This window comes from Balaenoptera acutorostrata, chromosome 19 (assembly GCF_949987535.1).
Source record: "Balaenoptera acutorostrata chromosome 19, mBalAcu1.1, whole genome shotgun sequence".
Classification (NCBI taxonomy): Eukaryota; Metazoa; Chordata; class Mammalia; order Artiodactyla; family Balaenopteridae; genus Balaenoptera; species Balaenoptera acutorostrata.
In genome coordinates, this window is record NC_080082.1 from 4,119,506 (window position 1) to 4,132,596 (window position 13,091).

Here is a 13,091-nt window from a genome sequence, read left to right on the forward strand (position 1 = left end):
TTCCAGCGCAGCGACGCCCTCAGTGCCGCTCAGGAGGGCGCCCAGCGACAGCGCCCTGCTCTGACCCTGCAGGACAAGCGAGGATGCAGGGTCACCCCCTCCGGCACAGAGGTCCTGCAGGAAGTGATGGGAAGATGGGCAAAGCCAGACCATCCTGACACTCTCCTGGAAATGACGCGTTTTTCCTTCTCCAATAGTCACCAAGAACTCTAGAGCGGGAGCAGTGTCCCCTTGACTCCTGGGGACACAGCCAGGGGGAAGGTTCCCCCCGCAGCCCTTCACTCGTCTCAAGCTCAGACAGACCAGCCAACTCAGGGACACAGGCCAGCGCCAGAACACCCAGGGACAAGGGGGGCCGGCCACCCGAGGCGCTTGCTGGGGAGGGGCTGCAGGGAGACGGCAGCAGAACGAGGCCGGGGGAGCCAGCCACGAGGAGGGTCTCGGTGTTGAGGGTGCTGCTGGGTGGGAACCACCTGGAGAACCCACACAGGCCTGTTCCTGGCCACGGGGCGACAAGGACGTACTGGGACATGTGACTTGACTAAGGCCTGGCTCCAGCCCAGGTCTGAACGTCACACGCCAGCCAGTTAGGGGCACTTGTCACCGATGCCATTCCCCTGTATGAACTCAGCTTCAAAGGCTTTTCTAGCGAAACTCACCCTCAAGAATCGTAAAAAGGAATCAGTGATTTGCAGGAAGACAGGGAGATGGCTGAGTGGCAGGAGTGGTGGTTCAAGGAAGCTAAAAGGCCGGGGGTGGGAGGGCTGCGAGAAGAACCCGGGGACCGAGGGGCCATGGGCCCCCAGCCCCACAGCTCTGCCTGTGGCTGAGGAAGAGGGTGGCCAGCGGGGTGGCCTGGGACCTCCTGGCTGCTACCCGTCGCCCGAGACTGGGGCCGGGCCCTCCTCCCCCTGCTTCCCAAGCTCCCTGCTGTTCTGGCAAGTGACTCAGGCCCCTGGCGGCCCAGCTGTCTCAATTGTAGGTAATTTGGCCATACAGCTGATCTAACCGCACCGACCTGCTGGGATCCTCCCTAACTGAAAAGCCAACTCGTCGGGGTGCAGCAACGCCCAGGAAGGCCAGGCTTGTAGCTGCAGCCCTGACTGCTGGTCACGGTCACCTGGGTTCAACAAAACTCCTCGCAAGCCCCCTTGTGGCGTGAACACTGTGCTTCTCATGCTGGGAGGCTGCAATACCAAGTGCTCTGGGTGATAAACTAACCCACTTAAAACAGCCGACGGAAAAGCAACCCTCTAGGCTACCACCTTCTCTCCACGGCAATGAACTTCACGGTCTAACTGGGCAGGGAGAGGTGAGTATGGGCTCCACTGGTTCCAGCTCCCGGGAAGGAGGAAAGAGAAAGGTCAGGCGGCACCTCTGACTCCAGTCCTGGGTCTCTGCCCTAAACCCAGCGTGGGGCTTGCCTGTGACCCTGACCGTCCCGGGTTTCGCTGGAGCACAAAACTTACGAATTGGACTCTTTCCAGCCCTCCTTTTGGCAACTTAAGAGCTCCTTGGTCTGCTTTTTTCCCCTTTTGGCAATAGGAAAATGATGGTCTACTCCCTTTCACTGTACAAAGAACTTACAATATCTGAACTTGCTTCTCTTGCCTTTGATTAAACGCGCACACACAGTAGATATGATCTGAATACTAGCACAGCCCCTCTTAAATATCTAACAACATTGCTAAAACTGCAACAAAGGCTGAAGACGTACAAAGCCACATCTCGACATCATCCTATTTCCAAAGCAGGGTACTTTTTACTTGGGAGAATTAGTTGTTTTTGGCTCATTACGACTCACATAGCCCTGAAGGGCAGACAGCAGGAGACTGAAATGCCATTGCTAACGCAGGCCTTCGAAGCTCCTGGCTTGGGACCGTGAACCTACTGGGACTGGAAACTCTCCTCGTGGATATGACCCGACGCTTCCTGCCCCAAGTCTAAGGGTCCTGAGTTTACAGGGAGGGCCACCAGAGCTCTTTCTCCAAAGCCTCCTGTGTGTACAGCGGGGTGAGACTTCTCCGCGCTCGGACCTGAGAGCCCGCCCTGTATCTGTCTGCTCTGAGCGGGCCTCGGAGGGAAGACCGTGTCACAGAGAGAGGAAGCGTCAGCGACGCAAGCTGCCGGCTCCTGCTAGGGACGCCGTGCGTCCTCCGGGTGACAGTGGTTAGACACTCTAAGGTGAAATGCTCGGCCAAAGGCAGACGCCACCAGGACACAGCAGAGCAGCCTCAGAGCCACCTCGACATCGGTCACTCCACGAGGCCCACGGTCTCTGGCAGTGTCCCCTCGTGGGGCTGAGAGCGACAGGCAGCACTTCTGGGGTCAGACTCTACTCTTAGGAGCTAGATTTATACAAACAAGGGGAGGGGAAAAAACCCAAAGCAACCCTTGCTTCTACCTTCAACTGCTATTTCAAGAGGCCTGTATGGAAAAAAAAAAGGTCTCAAGATCATCTTGAAGTTAAAGTGCTTGGAAAAGCCCGAAGAAGTCAAAGCTGCATTTCCTTCCAAGGCTGCATGGGCCCTCCCGCCCCACCCTGGGGGGACAGAGCCGCCGGCTCCCCAGCACCCCTGGAAAGACCCAGAACCTACTGTCTCCCTCCAGAAATCAGACTGGATCCGATGTCCGTACAAAAATCTTCTATGTACAAGGATAAGTCTTTTGGGCACCTTAGAATAAAATCTTAATGCATTTCAACTAACCACTAAGAAAGCCAACGACACGCAGCCGCGGGGGGACAGCCCTGTGAGGGCGCGTGGCCCTGCTCTTATGGGGGTGGGGGGAGCACAGCGCACCCAGGGGTCGTGGTTGAACGTCTCAGGAGGGGCTGCGTTATCTTCAGGAGGCACTGGAGGAGGGGCCCACACACTCGTTAGCTTGATGTTATTTCTCTGAAACACGTTCGGTAGAGACTCGTCCTATCACTGGGCCCAGCGTCGGATGGAGGCGCTCCAGCCTGTGTGACCCGCCCCGCACAGGACAGGCAAACAAACTGGTGACACAGCTGTGCTTTGTTTAGTGACATGGCCAGAGAGGCTGCCACCACACACACACGCACACACACACGCACGCACACACACCATTGTGAAAACAGCAGGGTTTCTGAAGCCCCAGCCCCCCAGGTCTCCTGGAGGAGCAGCCCACACCGGCGCACTTGGGTCCTGCCGTGTTCCCTGTCACCTCTCCTACGATCACCCAGATGTGCGTTCCTCGGCTCAACCAATGCACGCTCTGCTCTGGAACATTCCAGGGAGGCATCCCCCACGAGGGGAACCTTGGAGGGCTGGAGGGCTGGGTATCAGGCGTGTGTTTGTCATGCTGGAGGAGGTGGAGCGGGGACACGGGACGAAGGACCAAGGCAGGAAGGACAGAGCCCCGCTGGCCTCGTCAAGGTCAGCGCCCAAGAGCTGGGGCTGGGGCGGGGGAACCGGGCTCGCCAGGGCAGCTGGCATGCTGGAGGCCTGCTGGCCAGACTGCAGTCCCTCGGGCTGGTCAGCTGTGCCTGGTACAAACCTGGGGGGAAGAGCCCCGGCTCCCGGCACCTGAGACGGCGAGGGGGTGTCTGCAGAGTCCGCAGGAAAGTGGTCCAAGGGCTCGGGTGGCGGAAGGTACAGGCTTCCCCAGGCGGCCGGGGTGGAGGGCCCGACCCTCCGAAGCCCCCGCTACCCAGCCTCACACAGTCACCGCCAGGAGCGGCCTCTGCCACGGTGCCTGTAACGCTGACACAGATTCTTTTGTCTTTTTTGAAATAAAGAGCCGCACTGTTTGCTTTCAGAAAGGGCGGTTGTCTTGAAGCTGCTGAAGAAGCTTCTCTTGTCTGTGCTTCGTCACGGGACTGATGGCCCCAAGCTACTCCCAGGGAGCAAGGGGCGGAAGCTTCTCCACTCCAGAAGCAAGCTGCTGGCTGAGTGGGAACATCTCAGACGGCCTGACACAGACACCTGCGTGCTACGTGGGTCCAACACAGCCACTCGGAGCCGTGCCGTCTCCCGGCGCCCACACCCCTGACTGTGGCCGGGCCTTCTGCAGCCGGGAAAGCACGTCCTCTGCCCCGGTCTCTCTCCCATCCTGGAATAGGGGGTGTCCCTCTCCTCCTGGAGCTTCGTGGGACTCCAGTCCCTGCTGCACGGAGAGCGGACCCGGGAAAGAGCCAGCACCAGCCGTGGACCGACACTCAGAGGCCCCCGCCCCCTCTGCTTGGCCCCCGCTCAGCAGGAACCCCACTGTAGGAGGAACCCAATCCCACCCTGCAGGGGGCCCCCCGATCATCACTCCGGACTGCCCTGTGTCACTGGCGCGTGCCACCCCACAGCTGCCCTTCCCTACCCTCCCAGGTGCGCCCCAGCCTCTCCCGCAGGAGGCTACGATGGACGCCGTGCCCATCCTGGACCCAGCATCCTCCCTCCTGCGCCCCCTCGGTCCCACGCCGCAGGCCTGCCACGCGGGGATATGGACAGTCACCTCGGTGTTAGCTGTGTAATCCCAGGGACACTTTGGCACGCAGATGGGGGAGCAGACACAGGCAGAGGGGAGGCAGGGAAAACAGGCCACCAGATTCTTCTAACCGCTAGTTCTAGGGCGGTGTGGGGCGGCTCTGGTGCTGCCAATGTCATGCGGGGGCGGGGGGGGTGACAGCCAGCCGTGGGCCCGGGAGGGAGGCGCGCACCCACGGTCCTCCTGGGGGAGCCTCGGGCCACCTCCCGAGGCCTACTCGGTGGCCATCTGCTCGATGTGGTCACTCAGCAGCTTGTACTGCTCTGCAAGAGAAGACAACGTTATTCCTCGCGAGAGAGACGGCGACACGGACAGGCAGGTCCTTCTCATTCGGGGTGGTAACGAAGCAGGCCCTCCCGGACATGGTGAGTGTGGGCTTCTGAAGGTGTGCCCTCGGCCTGGCAGTGGGCTCCTTGGAACCAGGATGCATCTTCCCATGGAAATGATGCTCCAGAGGGCAGCCCCGCAGGCCCCCGGGAAGCCTGGTGGGGGCGGATGGACCCTATCATGGGAGCCAGGCGTGGGTCCTGGAGGCCACACAGGGGTCACGGGGTGGAGGGGGCAGTGTTCTTGCCCTGTGATGAGTGGTGGGGCTGGTGACAGCACTTTGAGATTGTCCAGGGGCACCTCCTGAGGCCACCTGTCCTTGGCCCTCTTTAACCTGGTCCAGGATGGAGTTTTATTGTTAAACAATATTGATCTGTACAAATCTATGTCTAAGTGGAAGACTTTTCAGGGGACAAGGAGGAAGCATTCTGTAGCACGTGGGATGATGCGTAAAGGCCAGCTGTCGATTAGGGAAGCTGACATCAGCAACGTGTCCCCTTCCGTTACGGAAGTCAGAGATCCCGGAAAGACCTCAAGACCCCCGCCGCTCCCCCAAGACCTCCGGCAGCAGTGTCATTCAAGGAATGAAGGCAGGCCATGTGGTGGCCATTTAGAAGGAGGGGCAACTCAGGGCCAGAGTCTGCCCATTTTTAAGGTCAGAGTCTGAGCACCAAGTTATATCTTTTCCTGGTCCCTGTCTGTAAGCACTGACCTGGTGGGCCCCGCACCATCCTGCCCCACCCGGGCAAGCCCTACCGAGCATGACTGGGTCTCCAAATGGAAGGAAAAGTGTCCCACGCACGCAGGCAGACAGGCACGTTTAACGTCCCATTTGTAATTACAGCAGGGACAATCCTCTGAGCGGGGTGGGGATCCCGGCACGCAGCGCACTTGCTCCTGAAACCCCGGCCCTGCCGCCACTCACCCTCGTCCAGGTTGCCGATCACCGCCTGCTTCTTCAGAAAGTCGTTGCACAGCTTCTTGTTCAGCCCGAACGCCAGCATGTTGTGCGTGAATGTGCTGGGGGGGGCGGGGGACACGGCCGTGAGCTGGCACTCCTCCTGCCTCCCGAGGGGAAGGGAGCCGGGGCCCGACATGCAGCCCACCGGGCCGGGGAATCGACAGAAAGATGTAAAACCAAGTCGCCTCATCGGCCAGCCTTGCTCACCATGAAACTGTGTTAGGGGGTGGACTAATTGGGAACCGGAGTCAGGGCCAAATGGAGTGAATTGTGCGTTCTGAGCCGTTTAAGAACGCACAGCGGTAGTGACACTGAGGTCAGGGACGTGTGACATCATAAGGGTGGCGCTCCCCCAGCAGAGCCCCCGGGTAGGAGCGTCTCACCGGGCGGCCCCTCCTCACACCGCCCCGCTCGCTCATCTCCTGGGTGACCCGGGGTGGGCGTGGGCCCTGTCCGGGTCACGGGGGCGCGGCAGGCCGGCGCTGGCGCTCACCCCAGCTGCCCGAAGGTGATGTTCTCGTTGAACCGCAGGCTGTCGTCCCGCTCCTCCTGGGTCATGTGGCACCACCTCTCCCTGCAAGCACAGGAGGGGCAGGGGAGGGGCTTCAGAGCCCACACCCCCGCCGCTCGGCCCTCCCCTGCTCTGACCCACAGGTGCCGGCCTCCCTGACGCAGAGGGGACACCTCTGCCGAAGAGCTGCTGGCGCTGCTTCTAGGAAGCCTGCCCGAAGGCTGCCCCTCTGCCCGGGGGCCCGAGACCCACGCTCGTCACCTTCTCCTGGCGGAGACAAGGCTCAGGACCCAGAGACAGTGTGCGCTGAGCGGCTGCCCGGAGCATTCTCCAGGAGACGAGAACGCTGCCCACACACCCTTCTCTACGGCTCAGGGACAGCGGAGGCCGAGGCCCGCGTCACCGGCGGGGAGGCGTGCCGAGAAGCCGGCGGAGCAGGGGTCAGGAGCCCGGTGAGGAGGCCCTGGGCCCCGCGCTGTGTGCAGGCCCTCGGGCGGGGGTCTGCGGCCTCTGACCACACGCTGCCCGCCAGGCCGGCCCGCCTCTGCCGCTCATTCTGCTCCCAGGCTGCCTCGTAGGGCGCGGGGACGGCCCGTGAGCACGGTGAAGACGGCACAGAGCCTCTAAGCAAAGCTGGGAAACCCAACGAGGAGGGACCACGGCCCGCGGGGCTCCACGTGCTCCCCGTGAAGGAGCGCAGCGCTCAGGGTTCGGGCAGGGAAGGTGCTCTTTTGAGCTCTTTTTGAGCTCGGTGTCCCTGAGTGAGAGCCAACTCCGCCCGATCCTGCAGGGCGTCAGCCCCTCCCCTTATGGCCGAGCACCCTTGTCCCCAGTGACCCAGGACCGTAAGCCACTGCACCACTCCACCTCCATCCCCCCGGGGCACGGGAGCGCGTGGCCACCTGAGAAGTGGGCAGATGCCTATTTCCCCTTAAAAATTACACTCCGGACACGGAGTCTGACTGAAACAGGGGTGAGAGGAAGAAGACAGAAGAAAAGGGAGAGAAGAGGCAGCATGAGGGGGTGAGGGGTCAGGGCGATGGAGAAGCTGAAAGAAGAGGAACAGAACCGAGAACATCGACTCTTAACTCCTCTCCCCCCTCCCAGCCCAGGGCGGCTACTGGTGCCACTGCGGCTGAGCGGGAGCCACGGGACACCAGGGCGCAACAGAGGCGGCACTGTCAGTCTCCCAGTCTCCTCCTGCTGACAGGACACCCACGAAGACACCTGGAATGTGCTTCCAGGCACTATGCTAATCCCATCCCATGTTCCTTCCCATCCTCTTTCCCTGAGTGGTCACCCTCAGAATTGTCCAGGCACATGAACTCCCACACCACCACCAGGCTCGCTGGGTGCAGTTGCGCAGGTTGTGCACTGCACAACCCCAGGCCACGTGGAAGTGGCTCCTTTGCAGTCGTGCAGCACAGCAGCCCTGACCCAGATGACGAGGTGAGCCTTTCTGCTGTGGCGAGGACTAGAGTTGGGACGTTTTATCTGATCTCTGAAGAGAGAGGTAGAAGGTCATTGGGGATCAGGGGATGCCTACCAACAAATCAATTCCTTAAAATTGAGTTCAACACCCAATACTGGTCGAGGTCTAATACCACAAGAGGACAGATCGTGCGTCTAAAGTGCCACAGTGGGAATTCGGATGTGTCCAGCAGCTTACAGAACAGGAAGCCTCCTGAAACGGGGGCATTTCCGCCTCTGAGAACAGAGAGGGTGCTGATGCTGCTGTCGGCAGAGTCTGCCAAAGAGGAATCATGCTGGAGGCACAAGGTTGCCCAAGGACCCAGAGACAACCCCCAGCCCCCAATCTCGGGGTGTCCTGGGGGTCAGGTCTGGGATGTGCATGGCCAGACCACATCTGCTCTGGGTGAGGAGTCCTGTGAGGCCTGGAGGCTCACTTCCCCTCGTGGGGCTCAGAGGTCACGGTGCTCCAGCCCTGTCGGGCCTCGGCTGTGGTGCTGGGAAGCCTTGCTCCAGGAAGGCTGGTTAATTACACACACGCCCCCGCCCCCCAGAGAGTCTGTGGGAACTTGGGGGCTTTTTAGGAACGGAGGTAGCTGCCATGCCTAAATGCTCCTTTTAAAGCCATAATAAGCCTGCATTAAAAAAAACCAGATTTCTCAGAAAACAATAAGCACTAAAAATACATCACTGATTAAAGGAAGCATGCTTTGGGAAATTTCCACCAAATTTTAAAAAAGCACTGAATCAGAAACTATATTTTGAATAGGCAGGCCTTTCACTCTAAAAATATCTTACCAAGATATCGAACACATATCAAGTTCAAACAATTGAAGTCAGACCCCACCGTGGGCTCGCAGGAAATAGCCTGTTCTAGACCTTTGTCTTCAGGGGACCCCCTCACACACACAGGCCTCACATCACACAGTGGCCGGGGGGAGGAAGCAGCTGTCCTTCCTCCGGGACCCCCCAGACCTGTCAGAGTGGGCGAGGGTCTGCCAGAGCCCACGGGCCCCCAGGCATGACTGCAGGGACAGGTCCTCTGGCCTGACCTGCGGCTCCTGAGCCCGGATCGATGACCGAGCACACAACAAGGGAACCCAAGGGTGTGGTTTCGGGGTCCACTCGGAGGGCCAGAGTGGCCCATGGAGGCTGGACTCGCTCAAGGTTGGAGCTGACCTGCTGGACCTCACTGCCCTCTCCTCTCGGGATGCGCACCGGGCCTCATGGGGGTCTCGGGGGCCGTGTCTGTCTCCTGACCATTTCGGGGTCTCTATCCTCGGCGAGCTCCCCACTGTCTGTCGCCAGCCTGTCCCAGCGCTGGGCCCACCGGCCGCGAGTCACACCCACGTCTGGTCACACCCCCCTCCCCTCCGACCCGGTGGCCCCGGAAGGGCGCCCGCACGGTCCATGGACAGTCACGTGGACACACACCTCTTCTTCTCCTCCTCTCCAGCATCCCCTCTGGAGCGGCAGCAGAAACAGGTAAACAGAGGAACACGTCAAAGTCATGCAAGATATGTGGATGGAAAAGAGAGCAAGCGCGGAAGGAGGGTTATCACAGCGGAGACGGATATGGAGACGGGGTTCCAGGGGGCGGTGGCCCAGGAGTCCGAGAGCAAAGCAACACGAGGATCCCCCTCGCCTACAGGCACTTCCTGCATCTGCGACTGCCAGAAGGGCGGAGAATTCTCTCCCTAGAATCCTTAGGAACGTTCCAGCATCGCTCCCTCTCCACGTGCTCCCCTGCCTTCCCGGGACACACAGCCACAGCAGGCCACCGTGGGGTACAAGGCAGGTCATCCCGATAGGGTTTACTTCCCCCCCAAAAGTGATTTCACTTAAGATCCCCCAAGTGCTCGCGGACTGAAGCCTTACCAGCAGGCACCTGCCCTCTCTCCTGCCAGGAGAAATGTTAAGGGGTCTCCCCAGGGTCAGAGAAGGCGGGGATTCATTTCATCAATGAGGAGAGACTCAAAGTCCCATGACTGGAGGGGCCAACAAGGTGACCCAGGCCTGGGAGGCCGCTGCCCCTTGCCCGCCCCGCCGCTGCACACAGCAGGCACCAGACTTAGCTCGCCGCCGTGGCCAGAGAGAGCCGAGCACCCGCCCAGCCCTCGCCGCTGCCCAGTGCTTTGTGAACCGGTTTACAAAGGGAGTCTTCCGAAGTGGCAAGACTGCCCTCGGGGAAGCTGCAGCCCAGAGAAGTAAGTTGACAGTAGCGACTGCCCTTCCCAGACGTGAGCCCAGCACCCAGGGTCCCGCTGCAGTGGTCTCAGCTCGGGACTCTGGAGTCTCACAGAGACAAGCAGAGTGGGTCCGAGGGGGCCCTGTTGGTTTCACTCAGTGGGAGTCTGCATTTCTCAGGAGGGTCAGGCCGAGTCATGCCGGAGCCCCGGGGCAGGAAGCGCTCATGCAAGCTGGGCCCCCCACCCGTGAAGCGGTGCGCCCGGGACCCTTCAGGCAGCTTGCAGGGCACCGGGGCTGCAAGGGGTTGAGGAAGAAACACAGACGCATCGACTCAGCCGTTCTGTCCTCCTGCTCTCCTCTTCAGAAACGGGACAAGAAAGCCTCGCCCTGGTCCTCTTCCCTGAGGCAAAGCGGGCCCGGACTTGGCTCCTACCTGGTGGTGGGAGACCGCTTTCTCCTCTCACAGTGGACAGCGTCGAAAAAGGCCGCGTTCCAGAACCTCAGCGTGTGCCTGCAAGACAGACAAAGGCCCATGTGCCTTTATCCTAAATGGAGCTGGCTCCTCCCACACCCGGCAAAGTGTCCTGAGGACATCTGTGCGTCTCTCCCAGGACTCAGCCTGGACTCATCAGGTCAAAGGGGAAGCCGCCACCTGCAGGATGTGGGCGAAGGCCATTTCCCCTTCTCTGTCTCTGCTTGAGGCTCCCAACAGGAAACAGAGGCTTTGAGGAGACCTGCTTCTCTAGAACAGGGTCTAGTAATATAAATGGGAACCCCCGGCAGGGACAGGCCACGTGCAGAGAGCAAACACATTTAGAGCGACACACAAGGAAGAAGCATTCTTCCCAAGGATCAGGGTCAGCAAACCTACGGCACGCGGGCCAAGTCCGGCCTACACTCTGTCTGTGTAAATCAAGCTTTATGGGGTCACAGCCACAGCCCTCCACTTACATCCTGCCCACGGCGGCCCTGGCACTACAGCAGTGGAGTGCAGTGGTTGCCTGTAAAGCCTAACATACTTACCACCCGGCTCTGTACAGAAAAGTGGGGCTGAGCCCTGTTGCGCATGATAAGACAGCAGCTGAGTCTAGACGGGCCCGAGCTAAATCACGGACAGTGGGGCCGGGGCTGCTGGGCTCCTTCTCCCTGCTTCCACCCGAGGCTGGCCCCGCAGGGTGGGCCCTCCTCGCGGAGGCTTCGGGACAGCTGCAGCCCAGCCCTGGCCGGCCGCGTGCCCCACAAGCCCCATTCTGCTGCACCAAGCCCTCCCACCGCCGCTACACTGTGATCCTCGCAGGAGGGGCACGTCTGACACCCTTCGGGTTCCAGGTGCTAGTACACCGCCTACTTGTGAGGAAATAAAAGCCACCGATGGAGAGGCTTCAGAGGGACGAGAGCGTCCTCAGAGAAAGACAGAGGGCGAGATGTCCCCTGACCACTGGTCTCCCACTGCAACCGTGACCGTCACGTGTGTACATTATTGACATATACAGAACAGCTGTACTAGGATATAAGTCACATACCGTAAAATGCACGCTTTTCAAGTACACAATTCAGTGGGTTTTAGTATATTCACAGAATTCTGCAACCATCGCCACTATCCATTTCCGGGACATTTTCATCACCGCACTCCCGGCTTCCCCCAGCCCCTGGCAACCACCAATCTGCTCTGTCTCCAGGGCTTTGCCTCCTGGACATTTTGTGTACATACGCTACGTGGTCTTTTGTGTCTGGCCTGGGTCACGTGGCAGAATGTTTTCCAGGTCCACCCACGTCGTGGCAGGTGTGGGTGCCTCATTCCTTTACGTGGCTGAGTGACAGCCCACATTTCGTGTATCCACCTTCGGGCTCTTACGAATAACACTGTCATGAACATACGTGCACAGGTTTTTGCTTGAGTACCTGTTTTCAACTCTTTTCAGTATCTACCCAGGAGTAAAATTGCCGGGGTCATGGGCTAAAACTCTGTTTAACTGCTGCCCGACCATTCTCCGCAGTGGCAGCTGCATGGGACGATCCCACCAGCCGTGTATGAGTTTCCAATTTCCCTGCATCCTCGCCCATCTTTTCTCCTTTGGCTCTCCTAGGGGGCGTGAGTGGCCTTCACTTCTGATGGAGACATGGGTGCTGGTGACACAGGTTGAGGGTGGCCTTACCAGATGGGCTGCTGCTTCAGGTGTGTGTACAGGTAGATCTTCTCCCCCTTCCTCTCCTCCTCTGGGCTGCACACAGTCACTGCGGGAGGGGGAGGGAGACTGAGCGAGGCAGACACCCCCCCCACCCCCGACTCCAGTGACCCTCCCGGCAGGCCCCGCATCGTCCCACAGGTCACACAAACACGCAGCGGAAACTCCATGGCACCTGCCCTGCGGCCCTCAGGCCTGGCCCTGAGGACTCCTCCCCAGGGAGCGTCCCGGGAACACCTCCCCCACCCCTGGGGATACTCTCCTTGACTCCCCTGGGATGAGGAGTTGATCCCCAGAGAGGCGGCTTTTCCGTGGAAATTCAGTAAGCGGTTAGAGACCGGAGCAGAGCGCAGTATGGCAGCGTCCCCTGCTACGGGGGAGCTGGAGGCCCAGGCGTCCGGGGACCTGCGGCTCACCGCGGGCGGGACCAAGGCCCCGTGGCGCTGCTGCGGCCCCGCCCGGCCCCGCCCGGCCCCGCGAGCACAGGCAGGCACTTACCCGTCTTCCGCGGCTTCTCCTGGGGCTTGCCCTCTTTCTCCCTTGGGGAGAGAAACCATAGCAGTGACAAAACGACCCCAAGAACCCTGTTACGTTGCTGAAATGGGACGATGCCTCATAACCAATGTGTAAATCGAAGGTGGTGTTCTCTGAAAACGTGTTTATGAAATCAACGCCACATGTACCACCTGCCAGTCTTCTAGAACTGAGATGCGTTGTTCAGGCTTCTTTGTGCCGTTTTCTCTGCATCCAAGACTGTCCAGACCAAAGGAGGAATAAAGCCAAGTGGCCTGGCTGTAACCGAGCCGTCGGAGGGGACGGCGGGGACCACAGGGTGCCCCTGCTTTGTGGAAGTCTCGGTTCCTGCACTGGTCTGAAGCGGCCCCGCCCCCGCGGGTCCCCTAGCGGCTATGGGAACACCGCTGCCCTGGGGAACACGGTTTCTCTC

At 60.1% G+C, this 13,091-nt stretch overlaps 1 protein-coding gene across 3 annotated transcripts in view; it reads right to left on the bottom strand.

The window, feature by feature from the left end:
* Nucleotides 1-4,468: 4,468 nt before the first annotated feature.
* The window catches only part of KIAA0513 (KIAA0513 ortholog), a 55,957-nt gene continuing 47,334 nt past the window's right edge, over nucleotides 4,469-13,091 (bottom strand). For 2 of the 3 annotated variants that reach the window (XM_057534371.1, XM_057534372.1), the window contains 7 exons: nucleotides 12,644-12,684; nucleotides 12,116-12,194; nucleotides 10,393-10,470; nucleotides 9,204-9,233; nucleotides 6,282-6,362; nucleotides 5,753-5,847; nucleotides 4,469-4,763 (listed from right to left, as the gene is read on the bottom strand). In XM_057534371.1, the coding sequence (XP_057390354.1) occupies nucleotides 4,714-4,763; nucleotides 5,753-5,847; nucleotides 6,282-6,362; nucleotides 9,204-9,233; nucleotides 10,393-10,470; nucleotides 12,116-12,194; nucleotides 12,644-12,684 (454 nt within the window). In that variant the 3' untranslated portion in view covers nucleotides 4,469-4,713. The remainder of the gene's footprint in view (nucleotides 4,764-5,752; nucleotides 5,848-6,281; nucleotides 6,363-9,203; nucleotides 9,234-10,392; nucleotides 10,471-12,115; nucleotides 12,195-12,643; nucleotides 12,685-13,091) is intronic. The other variant, XM_057534373.1, reaches the window with a different exon arrangement.